Genomic DNA, 20,789 nt, shown 5'->3' with positions numbered 1-20,789 from the left:
GGCCACCCCCGATGAGCCTGCAGCACCATTCAAAGCCCAGCACCCCTCTCCGTGACAGCCAGGGGCACCACGCTCTCCTCCTGAGGGCCAGCAATGGCTCCCCCGAACGGTCAGAGCCAGCGCCATCTAACGCTTCCCAGACTGGGCTCCCCAGAACCCCGGTGTGCCAGGAGGAGGTCAGGCATGCTCTCCCGGGAGAGCAGTGCTCTCTGTGGAAATTCCCTTGCGAAACCCTGGGTTTCTGTCATCTGCGCTCACATATGTGTTGTTGTCTGTGCGCACATGCGTATTTTCTCCCTGCAGGTTTTCCCAGAACCTCTGACAGAAGCAAGCGGGACTCCCCACTGCAGGGAAAGGGCTCCCTTTTCCAATCTTCTTGGGTGCCAGGACACTGGTTTTCCAAGCACCAGGCTCGGAAGCCTGGCTTAAGGAACGAAGTCTGAGCCATCGGCACAATGCTGTGGCCACTGGTCACCCCGTCCCTGCCAACTTGCCTTGCCTCGGGCGTCACACGCAGGCAGCCACAGGCAAGCACGCGCACACGTGCAACACGCTCGGGCACACACACATCCCCCACACGCCAGGTGCTCGGGGCTATTTGCTCCTCCCACCCACCCACCATGCACAGCCAGCCTCCCCGAACTGGCCTGTGTGACCCCCTCTTCCCACACAGCCTTCCCCACCAGCTTCCTGTCCCAGGCTGAGATGCCCCCTATCCCTGAAGGCTGCCCCGTCCCCCTGAAGCTGCTGGCTGAGGGCCCACACAAGCCTGACCTGTGACCTCGGGGCCCAACACAGGGCATCCGCAAATACCTGTTGACCCCGCGCTGGAGCCTGCCTTCCTAAGGGGCAGCCTAAACAAATACGGGGACAGCAGGATTTCCCAGCATTTTCTTCCATGCACAGGGTCAACCTGTGTGGCAAGAAGCCAACCAGGGCCAAATCCAGGTCAGGGGAGGCCACTCGGGGTCTGCAGGGGCTGCGAGCTCCCCAAGCCTCTGCCCACGGAGTCCCACGCAGTGCAGAGCCCGCATGCTCGCTCCGCTCACCATTCCCGGATGGCCCACGGGAGACATGCCTTTTCAGTGCAGCTAAAGAGAAAGCAAGCACCGAGTTCTCCTGGAGAGGGCACCCAGCCGGGAGGTTAAGGCCGGAAAGATTGCTCTTCGCCGAGCACCTTGGCAGAGCAGGGATAAGCCGGCCACGGGGAGGCGGGGAGGCACGAACCAAGGCAGGGCCCGCGGGGCAGTCTGCAGAGCAGCCACCAGGGCTCACTTTTGAGGACTTCGGTGACCTTGGAGACAGCCGTTTAACCCCTCTGGGCCTCAGTTTCCCCATCTGGCTAGACCTTGAGGCTCTACCCTAGCTCTGAGCCTCAGTTTCCCCAGGAGAAGGCTCCAAGTCCCCTCCCCTGCCCCTACCTGTGGTCTACCCCAGCCAGAGCACTTACCCAACGGGCAGGCCCCCTTCTGCAGCTGGCGCACCGGCGACCCGGAGACCTGCAGCGACCGCCGGCTGGCGGCCTGCAGTGCACACACATTGGCATAGGTGTGCCCGTCTGTGCCGCACACTGCGTGTGTCCAGCGGCAGCGACACACGCCCCGCGCGCACTCCAGGCTCTCCCCGCAGGGCGAATCCAGGGGGCCGCCGCAAGGTTCGCCCTCGCTGGCGGCGCACACCAGGCAGCAGTTGCAGAGATCCGGCACGTAGCCGCCCGGGCAGCGGGGGCTCGGGCACCGCGACACATCACAGCGCGCAGGGCACGGCGCCGCCGGGGGCTCCCGGGGCAGCGCCAGCTCGGCCAGCGCGGCCAGCAGCAGCGCCCGCGCCAGCATAGCGGACGGGCCGGCGGCGGACGGGGACGTGGAGGACACGCCTGGGGCCGGCGAGGACACGGAGGCCGCGTCGGGGCCAGGGGCCGGGCGCCTGCGTTGGGGCCGGGGACGGGCGCACCGCCGCTTGCGCCAGCGGGCTCAGGCGGGCGGATGCCGGGACCGCAGGGACATGACCGACAGGGTCTCGAGGACAGGAGAGGCGCCTGCTCCCTCCAGGCCGACAGTCTGTGGGCAGTGGGCCTGACCGCGCTTAAAGGCAAAACTCAGGCGGGCCCGCCCCCTCCGCCAGCCCCGCCCCGGCCCAAACCGCCCCCGCCCGGCCTTCCGGGCCTGGACCCACTCGGTGGCAGCAGCAGCAGCAGCAGCGGAAGGCAGCAGCAGAACTAGGCCTGCCTGGTCTGGGAAACCCTTAATGGACGGGCTGGTGACCTGGAGGCGTGGGAGCTGCGGGCAGAGGGAACCACCAGGGTGCAGGTTTTGGGCTCCCCTGGAATCCCTGCGCGCCGGCCATGTCCGTGTCTAGGGTTCCGGCGGCCTGAGCTGCTCCCCCTCCCCATAGAAATGGACATGTCCAGACCCTCCAGCTCCTCCTCCTCCCCAGCCTGTACCTCCACCTTTGCCCCCCAACTCCCCGCAGGCCTCCTCACATGGGGCCTAAGCAACCCACAGCAGCAGTGATGGAGGTCCCTCAGGCCCCCACCCACAGCCTCAGGGACAAAGCGTCAGGAAGCGCCTGCCCCCTACCTGACTCCCGTGTCCTTAGAACCCGGAGGGTGCCCTCTCCCAGGCTCAGGACCAGTGTGTCAGGGCTCCCAGTTCTGTGCCTCTCTTCCCTTCTCTGCCATCTCACTGGACTGCAGAGGTGGGGGGACCCCACGGAGTAGACGGTGGGGTGCAGTGCTTGCAAGCACTTCATGCTGGGCACACGGCCAACAGAAACCGGAAGCTATTCCATTCTCTTTATTTTGTCCACAGCCTCTGAAGGCCTACTTTAGACTCAGCACCTTGCCCTGAGGGGCCCAGAGCCTGGTGACAAGGATTCGAAAGCCACTACCAGGAGCTGGTCACCACCCAGTCAAAGGCTCCAGAGGCAGAAGCGAATGACAACAGGCACCAAGGAGTGGTTGAGAGGGAGGAGACTCCCATGGCTGCCGGCAGGGAGCCCTGGGCCGTGGGTGAAGTCTGGGGAGAAGAATGGTGTTTTTTAAATGCAGGAAGCAAACCTCACAGCCTTACAAAAGGAAACAATGCGATTGAAATGCACTTAGTAAAACAACAAATGAACCTGAGATGTGCCCCTGGGCTTCTCCGAACACCTTATTAGCAGCCCCCAGCGGTGAGACTTCCCAGCAGCCAGGAGCAGAAGGGCATCGGCCCTGGTGACCAGTGTGGTACCGGGATACCGGTACTCCCCGGGGGGACGGGGGTCGCGGGTGCACTGTGGCTCCAAGCTGGTTCACCACTGAAGGACCAGCTTCAGGGGGAGGTGCTGCTGAGAATCAAGATGTTTGTTTTCGCCCAAGTTCATGGGCACACAGGTTAGGAACCTTGGGCTCGGAGGAGGGGGAGAGAGCTGGGGGTCGGGTCTGGGGGAGTGAGGAGGGTCCGTGGGGCCCTTGAAGGACGGGGCGTGCCTGCCGAGGGATCAGACAGGTGTGTTGGAGGCCGGGGTGTGAGCACCCACGGATGCAGGACTGGTGTAGCTGTGAGTGTGCTGGCCACAGGTGGGTGGGGCACAAAGCGGGCTGGGGCTTCCGCCGGACGAGGGGCAATAGGACATGGGTTTCTGTGTCAGAAATCTGGAGGTGCATTTTGCTTTGGAGATGGGGAGAGCCTCGGGCCTTTCCTTGGAATAACCCTAAGTGACAGGGTCCAGAGTTGACACTTCTTCTGAGCCTTTCTTGTGTAGATGGGGAAACAGTCTCAGAGAGGCACCAGGGCTGGCTTCTCTGCCGACCGGAGCTCGCGGGCCCTGTGTCCTTCAGGATTGACAACGCCTGCCGCTTCGCGGGCCCTGCGCAGTTCGGGGGGCTCTGTGTGCGTCATCTCACTCACAGGCCCTGGCCCCCGGGGCGTGGGGGCTGCGATCCCTGGAGGGGGCTACGGAAGGTGAAGGCGCCGCAGGTGGCAGGTTGGGACTCAGGCCTGGGTCTTCCTGCCCGTCAAGGCCGGGCTCTGGCCTGATCTTCGCCACCGCCCTGTGAAGGGGATGTTTGTTCCTTGGACAGAGGGGAAGCTGGGGCCGAGTGAAGGGACACCCAGGAGCTTCCCTTCTCCACTTGGAGCCTGGAGCAGTCCCCTGGAGTCCCCTTTGTTTTTCCCGGCCTGGGCTGCCAGCTCACAGAGGCACAGTGAGCGCTGACTGGCCCAAGGCCTGGAGTGCTCTGTGTGGCTTCAAATAGAGTTCCAGAACCAGGGCAGCCATGGGATCCAAGGGATGCAGCGCCCCCTGCTGCTCCCTTGCTTCCCTGCCTCTGGCTCTGCCAACCCTACTCCGCAGGGGACTCTACTCCTGCTACCTGGGATCTGGGCCTCGCGTGAGTGAGCGATCCTAGGAGCCCAGCGTGCGCCCAGGTGATGGTTTCTGGAGGGTGGAGGCTGCTCCTCCAGTCAGGGCCTGCGGGGATGTGGGGGCTGCTAGCGGGTCCTGGCACAGCACCTGGCCCTATCTCGAGAGTTATAACAGTCCTTTCTTCAACCACCACTGGGAGGCTTGTTCCGCTCACATACACTTACCACTTGCTTGTTTGCATTCACTCCCCTTGTCACCCCCAAATAGTTAAGGCTCTCACAAACAAGAACAAGCTGAAAAGGAGAGGCGAGAACTCAAGTGGGGCTGAATGGAGTGGTAGGAACATAATGAGAAGCCAGAGGTGAGGTTAATATACACATCCTTGTCACATGATGCTACCTTTGAGTATGCGTTCATAAACCTTACTCTGAGGCTCCTGGCAGCCAGGGTGAAAAGGGAAACAGGATGCCTATGTGATGAAAACAAGCCAAATGCTTCAGAGCAGGCTGATGTGTGTTATCAGGAGGGGAGGAAGGCTCCTCAGGGAGCCTCAGGAACAGGACTGTGGGATGTGCTGACAGCACCCTCCACCTGGAGTCTGGTGGGAGAGTCCTCCGTGGGGACCGGGGACAAGACAGAATGGGGATCCTGCCGGAAGCTCAGTGAGTCAGCTGGAGACTCAGCTATTCCTGGGGGAGGCAGGCAGGGAGCACCTACTTTGACAGTAGTGCCCAAGCTAGGTGGAATGACCTAGACACTAACTCAGGAGCAAGGGCTTGCGATGCTAAGTTTGGTGAGATGTGGCCTCCCTCACTCTCATGAGAATGCCTTCCCCACGCCAGTTCCCCCCATCCCTCCGCCAACACACGTTAGTTACCACAGGTGGAAAGCTCCATGAACCTCCCGCACGGGATGGGCTGGGGCCCACCCACACCACGCAGCAGGGCCGGGGGCTCTGGAGGAGTGGCGAGGGCTGTGGGGACAGAGGGCATCAGAGCCCTGTCCATGAGGACCCTCATGCTTCGCCGAGGGACTCTCCAACACGGCGTGCCCAAGGGGACCGCGTCATTACCCTCTGGCCTGGTGCTGGAGGACCCCGTGGGCCCAGGCATTTCCCACAAGCCAGCGTCGCAGTGGTGTCCAGTGGTGTCCAGAGGCAGGGGTGTCCCCTGCAGACTCTGCCTGTTTGAGCTCGTGGGTAGTGCCCGCAGGGGAACGCCCTGAATTCTTGGGCCTGGGGCTGCTGTCCGCTGGGCTCAGGGTCCTGCAGCGGCAAGTAGGGGGTCTGGCTGTCAGGAGTGGCCCCGCCCCTGCCGTCATGACCATGCCTGATGCCCGTCCAGATGATTGCCGAGAGGCGGTGTCCCTTTAACCCAGGGCTGGCACCTGTGTTACGGTGCTTGGAATGGAACTGAGCCCGTGCAGCCAGGACCTGGGGGTGGACCAGGGCCTTCTCCCCCCGACCCCCGCCAGGGGCACCCCCTCCTCTGCCTGGAGCTGGACAGTGGGGCTGCACCTGGTTCTCGGGCCGCGCTCTCCAAACGCGGGGGCAGGCTCCACGTTTTAACTGGCCCCTTGTCCAGGCCTGGGCTTCCCATCAGATGAGGTCAGAGCTTACCTCACTTTGGGGACCTGGAAGGCCATCCCCAGCCACACCCCTGTCTGCGATAAGACGAGTCTTCTAACACGAGTGGGTGACTCAGAGGGTGGGCCCTGCTCTGACTGGGGTGGGGCGGGGTGGTGACGTGGGACATGCTCTGTCTGCAGCCTCCCCTTGGCACCCCAAACTGACAAGGGACTGCCCTACTCACCCCGCCTGGCCTGCAGAGCAGGGAGGCGGTTACAGCAGCGGCTAGCACTCACCCGCTCTGGGGACCCCGGGAGCAGGTGCTATTATGACCCCCATTTTGCAGGTGCGGTTGCCCAGGCACCGAGAGGTGGGGTGATGTGCCCAAGGCCGCAGCACAGGGCTGGGCTCTTCCTGGAGTCAGAGGCTCAAATTGTAGAGAACTTGGAAGTGTGAGGGGCCCATGGAGGGGACACGGGGCAAGGACCTGGGGGACACTGGTAGGAGCTGGGGGAACCCAGCCGACCGCCTGCAAGAAAACAGAACCTCAGTCCTGCAGCCAAAAGGGAACGAGTCCTGCCAACCCCAAGCCCCTGGAGAGACGCTGCACCCGCTGACGAAACCAGACCCTCGTGGAAACCACGAGGCAATGCAGGCGTGGAGGCCCGGACGCAGAGAGTGGACAGGACAGGGAGCATGGGCAGCGGCATGAGGGGCCCTGGCGGATGGAAGGGACGCCTTCGGGGCCGCCCGGCTGGCAGAGCGGGGGCTGGTCTTCTCTCTTTCTCATAGACGACAACCCTTAGCTGTGAGTGACTTCAGCCCAAGCCCTTCTTAGAAATCACCCCACCCCGCCCCATCCCTGACCCGAGACGGGTGTGAGCCTTCTCCTGGACCAGAATGGCCTCTCCACTCAGGGAGGACTGGTCCCGTCCACCCTGTCTGGCCGTGCGGCCTGCCCCACCCCTGCTGACTGCCCGCTGTCCTGGGTGCTGCTCGGCCTGGCTCCTACCCGAGGAGCTGCCATCTGTGCTCCTTGAGGGCCCCCCTTGTCCTCTCCAGAGCTGGGGGGTGGCTGCCCCAGCGCAGGCGCTCTGGCCACCTGGTATCATGGACAGGGGTCTGCAGGGCGCTCTCTGAGCCCGGGAGCGGTGTCATCCCTGCTGCGTTCCTGCGGAGGGGCTCCAGCCAGCCCACACCACAGGGAAGGACACCGAGGCTCAGAGAGGTGACGTGACTTGCCCAAGGTCACACAGCCGGCCCGGTTGGGGGGGGTGGCATGGGGTGGGAATATCAAAGGCTGGCGTCACACGGTCAGTCACAAAGTGAGCCGTTTCAGCCAAGGGGCCCCACAGGAGCCCGCAGGCCCCACCGAGCGTCTTCCAGATGCTTGTGCCCCGTGGGGGTGGGAGCCCCTCCTTCACGCCCCCCCCACACCCCAGAGAAGCCTGCCCACTCTCTTCTTCAAACATCGCTGCCTGTCCGCAGCTCTCACCCACGTCTGCCCTCTCAGCCTGGACCCAGGGCAGACCCCTGGGCAGACCCCCAGAACCCACCCCGTGGCAGTGTCCAGCTCTGGAGGCAGGGCCCAGGGCCTTGCGGGAACTGCTCCCCATTCTCCCCATCAACAGGGGCCTGGTTTCCTGTCCTTGATCATGAAGCTCAGTGGCACTGAACCCAGAGCCAGCCTGGGGTAAATACTGATTGGCTGAGCCCATCAGCCTATCCCGCCCCCCTTCCTCAGTGATTGGTTTAGTGGTGCATTCTTTAACCCATGAGAGCCAATTCCATACAAGACCTTTGCTGGAGCAGTGTCTCCCCATCCTGCCCAGAAAGACTCTTTCCCTGGGTGTGGGAGCCAGGAAAGCTGTGAATGGCAGCCCTCTGTGGACCCTAGGAGAGGAACTATAAGAAGAGAAGGAGAGAATTTATAAGGCCCTGCAGGCTGGATCTGCACCTGGATCATGCTGTTCCTGAAGCTGACATCTCAGAACTGAGTCGATGGAGCCAGCAAATCCCCTAAGATGTTGAAGTCAGTGTGACTCGGGTTTCCTGCGGTTACCTACAGCTTAGACGGGCGTACAGGGGCCATGCCCAGCCAGACCCTGGGAGTAGACATAGATTCACCAGTAGAAGCCAGCTCCGAGTGGTGGGGTCCATAACCTACCATTTATAGAGCACCGACTGTGTGCTGGGCGCACAGCACAAGGCCCCCATTTTACAGGTGGGGATCTGAGACTAAGAAGGGAAGGGACTCACCCAGGACCATGTAGCTGGGATTCGCATCCGGTTCTCTCTCGCTCCAGAGCCTGAGCATCTCCCTCCACCCAGGAAGCCCCTCCCCGGGTGCTGCCTGTGCCGCGGAGCCCAGAGCCTGGCCACACTAAACACCCAGGACTGGGGAGGCCACAGGCCACTCTGGGTGGCACCTGTCAGGGAAGCGTCTGGTTGGTGCTGGGTGTCCGTGCAGGAGGCCTGGGTGTGGCCGACACCTGGTGCTCTGGGATGTGTGTAGCCAGCTCCACACCCTGATCACTCAGGGTCCGCCATGTCCACCGTGTGATGGTGTCAGCAGAGCCTCCCGCCACCCTGGTCCTGTCTCCTCCTCCGGAGAATGGGCCCACCAGGCTGCTGCCCTCTTGTGCACTTGTCTCGGCCGCCGCCAGGGGACCGGCTGGCCTGACGGGAAAAAGAGCCACAACAGGGACAAGCCCACTGCTGCATACCGCTGGGGACATAGCCTGGCTGGGGCCACTGACCCCCACTCAGCTCTGGCCCCACCCTCCACTGCACAGTGGCCAGCCCCACCCTTTCAGGGCCCAGTCAGCTCAGCACGTGGAGCTGCAGATCTGCTGCCCCTCTGGCCTTCAGTGTGGCAGGGAGAGGTGTGGGACAGAACCGCTGCCCAGCATGACACAGGGGCGGTGGGGGGGCGGGGGACGAAAGAGCCTGAGGCGCGCTCCCACCCAGCGCGTGGCCAGGACCCCGCGCTGTAATTTTCTGGCACAACGGGCAGGAAGCTTGGGCCAAGCGGCCGCCGTGGTGCCCTGCTCCAGAGAGGCCTCAGTGTCACCCCAGCCTCTGAGGTGGCTTGGTGCTGACACAGCACTTCCCCTCCGGCTCTGGCCCCAGCGGCCCTGGTGACCTCACCCCCGAGGCATGCCCCTTCCCGCTCCCCTTCTGCCCACGGAAGCCTGCGGAAGGGGCTCCTCTGCCTGCCAGGGTGCAGCCCAGGCCTGTCCCCATCATTTCCTGGGGTTCCCCCACCCCCAGCCCTCTACTTCCCCACCTTGCAGGCTCCCGGCAGCAGCAGCGGCAGCAGTGTTTCTGCCCCCTCCTCCCTCAGGCCTGCTCTCCCGGTGCCCTCCCTCTTCCCCGCCCTCCATCGAAGGCTCTCATCTTTCAGTGCTTGGTGGAGCCCCGCCTCCTCCCCAGGCCCTGGGCCAGGCATGGCCCCTGGACTCACACTGGCCCTGGGCTTTCCCTCAGCGCCCATGTGGCAGGTGTCACCTGCATTTCCCTGGGCCACCACCGCCCGGACTGAAACCAGCCCCCTTGTCACAAACCAAACCTGCATTTTGCTGAAGCTCCTCCACAGCTCAGTCAGCCCCTCTCCCGGGACGATGTCTGCGTCCCAGATGCAGGGCTGGCGCAGCTCACACTTTGTTTTGTCCTTTTTCCCCAGCGTCGCTGCGGTGCAGCTGACCTGCGGCCTTGTGTGACCCCACGGTGTATGCGGCGTCGATCTGACACGTGCCTGTCTTGTGATACAGTTGCCGCCATAGCTGACACCTCTGTCTCGTCACATCATTACCGAGTCTTTTTGGGGCGACAACGTTTAAGATTTGCTCCTTAAGAGCTTTTACTTACATAGCAGAGCGTCATTCTTGTGACCGACATGTGGCGTGTCACATCCCCGTCATGTCCCCAGAACGTACTCATCTTGTACCTGGGCGTTTGTGCCTGTGGACCAACACCTGCCCCCCGCCCCGGCCCTTGCTCACCAGCACGTCACTGTCTGTTCCCACAGGTTTGGCCTTTTCAGGTCCCCCACATAAGAGACGCCGGCCCGCACTCTCTTTCTTGGACCCATTTCACTCAGCGTAAGGCCCTCAAGCGTGTCCGTGCTGATGTCAATGGCCGGATACCCACGTGTTTCCGACCCACGTCCGCCTCCCGGGCCCGCAGGGTGTCCTAGGTGGGTCACGCCTCAGGCACCAGGAGCATCTTGGCCTTGCCAGGAGCCCAGGGTCGTGTTCCGTGAGCAGCGTGCACAGCCACGCCATGGGGAGGCGTCTTCCATGGAATCCACTAGAAGGATGGCGTCATGGGCCAAGGTTTCCAGGAACACGGCCAGGCCCCTGGGGCCCATCCCCAGCACGTGGCCTGCTCACCATGGTTAGGGCCAGGGGACGGTCACTCGGGTACAAGCAGTGTGGTTCGGTGGCTGGGAGGAAAGTCATGTGGTCACGTGAACAAAACCAAGGGCAGTTTCAGGGTACCCCACCCTGCCCCATCCAGGAGCACCCTGTGCTCTGTGGGACCCCGGAGCGGGGGCGGGAGAGTGACCGGGCCTCAGACATGTGTGCATTGTGTGTTGTGAGGCCTGCCCACACGTGTGTGTTGTGTGTGTGCATGTGTGCATTGCGTGTGTGGCAGGGCCTGCACACATGGGCAGTTGCTCTGCAGCCCGTGGGGGGTTGTGTGTCTGCATCCAACCCCAGTCACCGCCTCATCCAGCGGATGTCCTGGTCCCCAAGGCCATTCCCAGGCCAGGATGAAAGCTCTTCCCAGACCTGTGGTCCTGGGATTCTTTCTGGAAGGAAGAGGAGTAGACGGGGATGAGGGGAGGTCTTGTAGTCTCTGGCGGGGGCCAGGCAGGGGCCTGGGAACCTGGGGGCTCGGTGCTGACTTCTGCTCCCCGAAGGCCGGGTCCCAGGGGAGACAACTGGCTTTTCTGTTTATCGTCAGAGGAGCAGAGTGTGGCGGTGACGGACAGAGCGCCCCCTCTTGGTGCAGAAGGGGAATTGGAGGCCAGGATGGCACGAAGTGGGCCCAGGTCGCAGACCCAGCGAGCAGCACCTAGGGGCCCGGGCTGGGGCTCAGCCCCACAGCCACCCCACCCTGCTCCACGGGCACGCTCCCGCTGGCCTCATCAGGCCCCAGCCCCAAGGAGGACACTGGTGACACAGGAACGAATTAGACACAAGCCCTGCCCTCAAGGAGATGGGGTCCGGGAGCACTGCATTCACCTGGGACAGCCAAGGGAACGTGATTCGTGATTCCCAGTCTACATTCAGCCAAAGTCTGCACTGAAGCTGAGCCCTGAGCCCTGAGCCCTGTCCTGGTCACGGCTCTGCCACCCCCAGCTGCGAGTCCTGGGGGACAGACCCAGCTGGGCGGGGTTCCATTTCCTTGCCTGTGAAGAGGGGGTGACAGTGCGGAGCTCATCCCTTGGGGCCATGAGTAGCAGCAGGCAGCCCGCCCAGCACGCCCTGGACAGAGCTCAAGGGGCAAGAGCCACGGCTCTGCCTGCTGCTCCCCAAGGTCCCATGTCACCTGCCCCGTCCCCATCCTGCCGGAGCCACAGGGCCCCCAGCTCACCTGGAGAGTGCCTGTGTGACGACGTCGCCCTGACGTGCTGACGTGGTCACTCACTCAGGTAGGCAGCGTGCAGCCCTGCTCAGGGTTAGGGGTGGGGACGGGGACTTCCACACACCCAGGAGGGTCCGGCTGTCCCCTCCTTGTCAACGATCTCCCCCTGTTTATGTCTCAATTTGGGAAAAATAACATTTTTATAAAACGTGTTAATCAATAGCATGATTATCATTATTGATTGTGTCTAATAATAAAATATCACTGTAGATGATTTAGAAAGTAGCAAAGAGCATGTGGAAGAATTGGGTGAAAGGTCACCCCCGTGTAGGTTAAATGGTGGCCCGGAAAAAGGCATGTCCACGTCCTAACCCCCAGAGTCCTGTGAGCACGGCCTCACTCCAGAGCCTCAACACGATGCTACACTGGACTGTCGAGGGGGCCCCTGATGTAACAACAAGTGTCCGTATGAGGCACACAGCGGGGGAGGAGGAGGCCTCCTGAAGGTGGAGGCGGAGCCCGGAACGATGCGGCCACAGCCCAGCAATGTCAGGGCCACCAGGAGCTGGGAGAGAAGGGAAGGACCCTCCCCAGGGCCTCCGGAGGGAGTGGCTGTACAGACACCTTGAGCTCAGACTTCTGGCCTCCAAGATGCTGAGAGAATGGATTTCTGTTGCTTTAGTCACCGCATTCGTAGTAGTTTGTCTCAGCAGCCACAGGAGACGCACGCTGACCCCAGTCCCCACCGTCCGCGCCAGCCCTGCTGACGCCAGGGCGGCTGTCCTGGTCTGCGTCTTGGGGGGCGGTGTGAGTGTGTGAGTGTGAGTGGGTGTGAGAGAGTGTGCCTGTGTGTGAGGGGTGTGTGAGAGTGTGAGAGTGTGAGGGTGTGAGGGTGTGAGATAGTGTGTGTGTTGGTGGGTGTGAGCGTGAGGGTGTGTGTGAGGGTGTGAGAGAGTGTGTGTGAGGGTGTGTGGGTGTGAGAGAGTGTGAGTGGGTATGTGTGGGTGTGAGTGGGTGTGCGTGTGTGGGTATGTGTGTGAGTGTGAGGGTGTGTGGGTGTGAGAGAGTGGGTGAGTGGGTATGTGTGGGTGTGAGTGGGTGTGTGTGTGTTTTTCCTAGGTAAGATCGGACTGACAGACCTCGCAGCATCTTTGTGTTGAATCGTGTTGAAAACATGACTCCATGAGGATTTTCTCATTTTCTCAAATTATTTTTGCAGTTTATTTTTTTCTGATCATGAACTGTATATTACAAATACACGTTTACCTCGTAAACTTTGGGAGCCATTGCAATATACACACAAGGGATGAAAACATACCTGATTTTTTGTCAACCAAGGACAGTAACGTGCATTGGCCAAAACCCGGCGGGAGTGAGAAAGGGTGCGGCTGCTGTGAGGAAGGATCTGGCAACCTCACGGCCCCCGAACAAACCCCCACACGCGTGTGACACCCCTGCTCATCCATCCCACAGTAACGGAGACCCTGTCCTCAGAGAGACCTGTGCAAACGCTCGCGGCCACTTTCTGCCAGCCCAGAGCCGGGCGTCCTAAAGGGACGGCCAGGCCAGCTGTGGCACAGAGACCACGGACAACACCGTCACCCCAAGGAAGAGACTGCTGTCACAGGCAGCCACCTGCGGGATTTCGAAGACATCATGTTGGTTAGAAAAGTGCACACGCCGCACAATTCCTCTTACGCGGCCACTGTGGGCCGAGCGGAGCCGACGTGAGAACAGACTGGGTGCCCGGGGCGAGCGCCGAGAGGCGGCTGTGACCGGGAGGGTGGCGCCGGGGAGCAGTTTGCACCTTGACGGCAGTGGGGGGTGGCGAGAATCTGCACATGGGATGAAACGGCACGGGGCCACTCACACGCCGAGCCCATGGCAGGTCCCAGGGGCCACGTGGGGGGGAAGCTGAGCGCAGTGCACGCTGGGCCTCCCTGTATGATCTCTGCGACTTCTTCTAAACCAGTGATTGTTTCAAAATAAGAAGTGGAAAAGCATCCTGCCAGGAAAACAGAAGCCGCTCTGGGCGTCTCAAACAGGCGATAGTCCCCGGTCCGGGTCCCACGGGGACAGACAGTGAGGACGCAGGGGCCGTTCCCACCCCGGTTGGACCCTCCAGCTGCCCTCAGGGCCACCCAGCCTCCGGAGTTCCAGGTGGACTCTCGGTCTGGCCTCAGGCAAGTGGCACTTGCTGCTGGTTCTCTGGCTCCGAAAGGCAGTTCTGTCCCCAGCTGCAGGCCGAGGACCGAGGGCCATCGTCACATAAATAAACCATTAACAAGATAAGCAAAGTGTCAACACACACTCAGGTGACGAGGAGGCACCAGTGATGGGTACCAGCCTCTGCTGGACAATGTCCAGGCTCCGACTCCAGCCTGACGACCCCAGTGCGCCCGTGGACAACACACCACCCTGGGCACAGGTTGGGGGCAGCTGGCAGCCACAAGAGAGATCTGGCTCTGCCCACCCCAGCCCACGTGCCCTCCCTGGGCCTTTGCCACGCTGTGTCCCAGACACGCACAGCCCTGGTGGCCCAGCCGGCACGTGCGCGGTGGCCCGGACTAGGAATGCAAAGACATGCATTTGTCAAGCACGCAGCCTGGCCAAGTCCTCCGCGGCAGGAAACCCAACAGCTCACTGCTCGGCCCATCTTCAGTGGGAATTATACTCGACAGTAACTCACGGCAAAAAAAAAAGAAAAAAAGAAAAAAAAGGGCCCAGGAAAGGGGAGCTTTAGGGATTTCCGAGAGAAGAGAACATCCTGTTCCGTGCAGAAACTCTCCAAATCTTCCTCCACACGGGCTCAAAGCCCTTTCCCGGCCTCCCGGGTTACACCTGCCCAGGTGTCCCAGGGAGGCAGCGACCGCGCCCAGTCCCCCAGCCCCAGGCGCCCCGCCTGCTCCCCAGCTCTTCACACACGAGGTTGCCTTGCCGCTGCTCTGGATACATGTGTGGGGCCCCTCTCCCAGCTTGCGCCTGGTCTCGCTCCGCCCCAGCGTCTCCCACGCACCCTGCTTTGTAATCTTCATGTACCAGGTCCCTCGGTCCTCCCCTCTGTGGTGTCTGGTCACCGGGGACATCCCTCCCCACCCCGGCTCATGAAATACTCTCCCTTTTTTGTGTGTTAGAAATTCACATGGTTTCCGCTTTCCATACTGTGCTTTTTCATCTGAGAGCAATGGCACTTTGAGGAGGTTGCGAGGCAGGGACCCCATTTCCTACGGGGCCACCGAGTACCCCCACACAGGCAGCTAAAGGATCCTCGAGCCATATCAGGGGTCCACACCTCAGCTAATTCAGTCCGCGGCTGCCGGTCATTTCCTAGGCAGAGCTATTGTTCCCTGTCCCAGCCCTACCCAGTATTTATGAAATGACTTTATATTAAACCATCGTGTCTGATAGGGCAGAGACCCCGCCCCAATTCTTCCTCTTACAACTGAGCACAGGTCCGGCTGCCCACCGCTTTGAAAAGCCAATCCTGGAGATGAAGGTGCTGATGTAAAGGAAAGTGGTTTCTTCAGGTGCTGGCCACCCAGAAGGCGAGGGACCCGCTTCTCAAAGCCTGCCTTCCCCTCTCAGGGCAGGCAGGGGCTTTTCGAAGGAGGGGGAGGGAAAGCAGAACAAAGAGCCCAGGGCAGGGGCTGTGGGCCTGCAGGCTGGGTCCTCGCTGGTCCTGTCGAGGGGCTGTAATGTCAGCCCCTGGCGCTGGTCGGGAACCCCACCGTCCTGCAGCTGGGCGAGCCGTGTCACCCGACGTCCTGGTCATGGCCGTTTCTAGTCCGAGCAGGAACTGGAACGGTTGCCCCACGCTGGCAAAGCAGCTGTCAGGGAGTGAGAGCTTCTAGCAGCATGCTGGTACGTCGTGTGCGAAGTCCACTGCCTGGGAAGCCGGAGTAGTACAGGGTGTTTATTCCATTACGCTTGGCTCCAGAGCAGCTGCTTCCGACCGCTCGTTCTGCCACGTAATTCTAGGATCTGCTTGCGAAGTCTCACATAAACCCTGTGGGGTGTTGTCTTTGGCACTGCCAGGGGGCCGCACGTCACCTTGAAGAGAACTGACATCTTTACTTACCACTGAGTTTGTGTGCCCGTGAGCACAGGTAAGTGTTTGGTTAGATTTGTTTCGGGGTATCTCAGATCTTTTGTGATGTGCTCAGTTGTGCGAGCTTTAGAGCTGCCGCCCTTCCCAGCCGCTCGCCGATAGGTCGACGTTCTCTCGCCCTTCCCGGCGAGCTCGGCCGCGCCTCGTCCTACAAGCCCGAGCCTTCCTGGGCTTTTCTGTGTAAATAGTCATTTCGTCTGTGAGTAACGTCCACTTGTTTCTGTGACACTCCTTCGAGTCTGTTTCTTTTTCCTCGGTTTGTTGTGTTTTCTGGGACCCGGCCTCCAGGGGGACGTCGACTGGAAGCGTGGAAGCTGCTGACCTTGGCCTGGAACTCAGGGACGGTTGGTTCCTGTGGCCCCACTGTGCGGTGTGGTGGGCGGCCCTTACTAGGTGGGCGGGCTGTGCCCCCCGCCGAGTGTCCATCCCCTGCAGGTGGGGACAAAAGGCCGCGGAGGCCTGGTCCTGCGTGCGTCCAGCCCACGCACAGGGCTCTGGGGGTTCTCTTGATCTGCCCCAGGTGCTGGCTGGAGCCTGGGGCGAGGCACGAAGGGCTGTCCCCACCGGCCAGGCAGAGGTGAGGAGGGGAGGACCCCCTTCCATGCCCCCCCGCCTTCCCCGTCCCTGGCCGGGCCTTGGGGTGTCTCCTGGAAAGCAGATGTGGTGTGGTCGGGACCAGGTCAGGGCCCGGCCAGCCTCACACTGGGCCCTGGGGCTGCCTGTGTTGGGAATGGGCGTGTCTGCTTCAGCTGGGCGGGGACGCCCACAGTGTGTGGGGTCGTCACTCCTCAGGTCCTCCCTGCTAGCCTGCGGTCCCCTGGAAACATGGGCAGGGCCAGCGCAGGGTGGGAGGGAGCTGGTGGGGTGGCTGGTGAACGGAGAGCAGAGTCCCTGAAACTGCCCCCCGGCTGCCCCTCACCCGCTCGGGGGCAGGCCTCCCTCCCTCCGTTTCTCTGGAAACCCACCTCTGCCCTCCCCCAGCCTCACAGGCCCCCAAATGGATAGGTCCCCAGAGAGGTTCCCTCAGCCTGCAGACGAGCCCACGCTGTTTGTTCTGGGAGGGACGCCCGTTTCCAGGAGACACCCCAGGCCCTGCATTCCCTCTTCCCAGGGCGCCTGCAAACCCAGCACAAAGGCCGGGGTTGTGAAATCGTTTCTGGTTCTGGTTGGGCGGTGACGGCTGGCCTCGGGAGCACAGCGGAGGGTGGACAAGGGCCAGGCTTGCAGCCAACAATGGCGGCCCCCGGGGGGAGAGCCCAGAGCCCCTCAGGCCCTGGGGCCCTGGACTGCTAGGGACAAGAACCCCTGGGCCCAGTGGAGGCCCCACAGCCGAGCTGGAGGGTGGCTGGGAGCCTGTGGCCCACCTCCTGGACCTTTGCCCTCCTCCTTCCTCAACTCTCTGGATGCAAGTTCAACCTCGAGGCTATGCATTTGCACGAGGAGCCTGGGGTGCGGGCAGGCAGGCGGGCAGGTGAGGATGGAGGCCGTCTGGGAGGGCCGCCAGGTGTGCTGAGGACTGTTGGCCCTTCCAGGTGGGGCTCCAGGCCACAGGGACACCTGGGCTCAGCCTAGGTGTTTGTTACCTGTGCTTTGTAACAAAGGATCCCCAACTTCACAGCTGAAAACAACACCCATTTATTATCTCGGTTTTTGTGGGTCAGGAGTCTGGGCCCCACTCTCTGCTCATAGTCCCGGCAGGCTGTGACCAAGGGCCGTCTGGGCTGTGATGTCCCCTGAGAGTCAGGCCTCCTGGTGGCTAGCAGATTTTACTCCTGCTGTTGCAGGACTGAGGCCCGTGTGGTGTTGGGAGCCACAGGCCGCACCACTCAGCCTCTTGCCATGGGGTACCCCCAAAGGAAGTTTGCCCCGTGGCTGTGGGCTTCTTGAAGGCTGTGGGAGGTCTGTGACTGCCTGCTCTCCCTGCCAGGAAGCCTGGTCCCTCCTGGAAGGCTCACCTGACCAGGCCAGGCCCACCTGGATGATATCTCGTTTGAGTAACAGGCAACTGGTGCGAGACCGCAATCACGCCTGCAAATCCTCTCCCCTCCCCACCTGCGGGAACGCAAGTGTTCTGTCCCACCAGCGCTCCAGGGAGGGTTATAAACAGCCCAGGTAGTGTCTGCCTTCCATCTGGGTCAAAACACGCCAGCGTTTTCGTTCCTGCCTTCACAGCGGCCTGTGAGTCTAACAACCCTGGGGGCAAAGGCCAGGAGCTCCTCTTCTTAACATTCTGTCAGGGACCGCTACTCCGTCTTACAGACGAGAAAACCGAGGTGCCCGGAGGGCAGGCACGTGGCACAGGAAGGGGTGCCTTCCGTGGGGCCCCAGGCAGGGTGCTTCCCTGATGCTGGGGGAGGTGTGTGACAGAGCTTCCACGGGCCCCCGACAACAAGTGTGATTTTATGCCCAGCCTTAGGGGCTCCCCCAGGAGTTCCCCACAGGGCCCTCCTGTGCCCCTGGTTTGCAGTCATCGATGAGCTTGCACGTAGTAGGTGCGCGGTGAGCCAGTGTGGGAAGGTGACTGAGCCGAGACACTGGCGCCTCCTCCTAAATCCTGCCCAGTTGGGCTCTGGACTTGGTGCCCGTCAGTGCACAGGGCTGAGAGCCTACCCGGTGCCAGGCATGTGCCCACCTCACAGCCACTCTGCTGGAAAGGGGGCTCCGGGGCTGCTGTCCAGGGTCCTGGCCTCAGGAGGGGCAAAGCAGGACTGAGCCACGAGCCTGGGCCCAACCCGTCAAGCCCCGGCCTCTACCTGCCCGCCCTTCACCTCAGCCACAGACGAGAGGCTGGCTGCCCAGTGCTGTGCGCCCTCACTGTGCCCAGAACACCGGGTCTCTTCATCCTCAGAGCCTGGAGGTGCGGCTTGTCTCTGGAGATGGGCAAAGAAGAGACGGAGGGTCTAAGTGGTTAAGCAACTCGGCCCGAGGGAGGCAGCCCTGGGCTCCGTGTTCTGCAGCCTGTGGTTGCTGGCGCCCTGCCCGCAGAAATAAATATCGCTGTAGGAAACAGGCCGCGATTATCCCAGATCTGCGCTGAGCCGGCCGCTCAGCTCCTCGCTTCAACCTGACACAGGGTCTGCCGCCTTGTGTCAGCCGTCACCAGCTGGCACTCAGGAAAATAAACTCCATCCCCACGGATCCCCCAGCCTGCAACTGGGGTGCTCAGATCTGACCCCAGGGCGTGGACAACTGAACCTCCTCTCTGGACCTCTAGGAAAGCACCGGGGTCCCAGGAGGCCAGTGCCCCCAGTGGGCTGGGGACGAAAGCTTGTGGCCAGACGGGGAGGGCAGGGATGCCAAGACTACACTGTCCAAGGCAGGTGGTCTGCAGGTGACCTGCCGCGGGTCCCACCCCACTCCGAGTGGCTGCAGACCCAGGCCTGGGGCACTGGCTGGCCGGTCACAGGCCTCAGGGGCCTGTGTTCCTGGGGTTACTGTGACAGGCCTCCTCCCCACTTTCAGCCCAGCCCCAGAGAAGGTGGACTGGGGTCAGGGTTAGATGCTTTGTCAGCAGCTCTGCTGGGAGTGCTCCTTCGCCCCGGTGTGGGTTCTGGAAAGCTCTCTGCTGCCCCCTGGTGGGAGGCCTGTGGCTCTGGGCTGGGTTCTGGGGCTCCAGGTACCCTAGGACCAGAGGAATAACGATGGATCTCTCCTGCTCCCCCTGCCACGGAGGGGCCTGGGCTCTGCCACCTCCCCCGGGTGCAGACCCAGACCCAGGACAAAACCAGCACTCTGCCCCACGGGCGAGCCCCTCTCCCGGCCTTGGTCTCCCCTTTTGTGAAATGAGGCTCTGGGGGGAGGGCGCGAGAAGCGACTGCTTCATGGGTGCAGGCCTCCTTGGGGGGAGGCCCACGTTAGACAGAGGTAGTGGACACGCAGCATCGCGAGTGAGAAGAATGCCACTGAACCGGCCACTTGAAATGGTTGGTTTTATGTTGTGTGAATGCTTCCTCATTCACAAAATAAGTTAAAGAAAACCAGGAGCTGGGAATAGTGCCCTGGACACGCCTCCCTGGGCCTTGGGTTCCCTGCCTGTAAGTCGGGGGAGGATGTCGGTGAGGAATGCCGGGGTTCCTGCCCTGGGCTGGTGGGAGCAGGTGGGTGGGGCTGGGGTAGGCAGCAGACCCCGCACATCCCTCCAGGCAGGCAGGGCTCTGCAGTGCTAACCTGCTTACCACGCTGAGCTCTGGAGCTTGGCACCTACCTATGTGCTGTGTGACCGTGGGCAAGGCACCTGCCCTCTCTGGTCCTCTGTTTCTTCAGCTGTAAAAGGGGCCCGAAACTGCCCTGACCTCACAGGGAGGTCTGAAGGTTAAAGGCAGAGCACAGCGAGGGCTCCAGGAAGGGCGAAGGGGCGTGACTTGCCCAAGGCCACACCATAAGTGGCTGGCAGGGGACCTGGCCTGGGTACGTTGGACTCATGGCCTCCCCACTTATATCTGAGGGCGGGGTGCAGCCACAGTGTGGCCCCCTGGACAGGGCCTGGCCCTGGGTGCTCCCCAGGAGGCCTGCAGACTTGCCGAGGTGACTGCAAAAACATTTATTGCTGCTTGGCCCCGCCCCTCGTTTCCCAGAAAATGAGCCACCAGACCCCACTCCTGTGAGGACAGAGCCCTCAGGGTGGGTGGCCGGAGGCCAGCCAGGGTGCCCGCCCCCAGCACCGCTGCGGGGCCGGGCTGACCCTGCGGATGTTGAGCTCGGAGGCAAAGGTCCGGGCCTTCTGGTAGAAGAAGAGGGACTTCTCGCGGTCCAGCAGGAAGTTGTGGTAGATGGTGGCCAGGCGCGTGTAGATTTTCATCTGGGCCTTCTTGTTGCCCAGGTCCACGGCCGCCGCCAGTGCCAGCTGGTAGTACCCGGCAGCGTCGAACGGGTCCTGAAGGGCAGGCATGACATTTAGCATGGACTGCAGGTGAACTGACCCTGGGTGGGAGTAGGGGACAGCGGAGTCCCTGTCCCCTGAGCTGCTCCCACACCATCCCCTCGTCATCTCCACCCACACACACTGGCTGCGGCCTGCGGCAGGCTGGACCCCCTCGAGGCCAGCAACAGAGGTGCCCCTGGACTCAGCCCCCGGTGTTTTCCTGGGAGGAGCCCACCTGCTCTAGAGGGGCTGCCTGATGTCCAGGGTCGCACCCATAGGTCTGCATGGGCCTGGCCGCCCCAGGTCCCTCC

General features: G+C 62.1%; 2 protein-coding genes across 10 annotated transcripts in view; both read right to left on the bottom strand.

Moving 5' to 3' along the window:
* HTRA3 (HtrA serine peptidase 3) overlaps window positions 1-2,062 on the bottom strand; it is a 29,380-nt gene extending 27,318 nt beyond the window's left edge. For both annotated transcript variants that reach the window (XM_024573521.4, XM_045183056.2), the window contains exon 1: window positions 1,451-2,062. In XM_024573521.4, coding sequence (XP_024429289.3) covers window positions 1,451-1,835 — 385 coding nt within the window. In that variant the 5' untranslated portion in view covers window positions 1,836-2,062. The remainder of the gene's footprint in view (window positions 1-1,450) is intronic.
* Window positions 2,063-19,529: 17,467 nt separating this feature from the next.
* SH3TC1 (SH3 domain and tetratricopeptide repeats 1) overlaps window positions 19,530-20,789 on the bottom strand; it is a 37,562-nt gene continuing 36,302 nt past the window's right edge. For all 8 annotated transcript variants that reach the window (XM_053922939.1, XM_053922936.1, XM_053922938.2 and 5 more), the window contains one exon: window positions 19,530-20,490. In XM_053922939.1, the coding sequence (XP_053778914.1) occupies window positions 20,233-20,490 (258 nt within the window). In that variant the 3' untranslated portion in view covers window positions 19,530-20,232. The remainder of the gene's footprint in view (window positions 20,491-20,789) is intronic.

This window comes from Desmodus rotundus, chromosome 4 (genome assembly GCF_022682495.2).
Source record: "Desmodus rotundus isolate HL8 chromosome 4, HLdesRot8A.1, whole genome shotgun sequence".
Classification (NCBI taxonomy): Eukaryota; Metazoa; Chordata; class Mammalia; order Chiroptera; family Phyllostomidae; genus Desmodus; species Desmodus rotundus.
The sequence above is the reverse complement of the archived record's forward strand: the minus strand, read 5'-3'. Positions and strand labels throughout refer to the sequence as shown.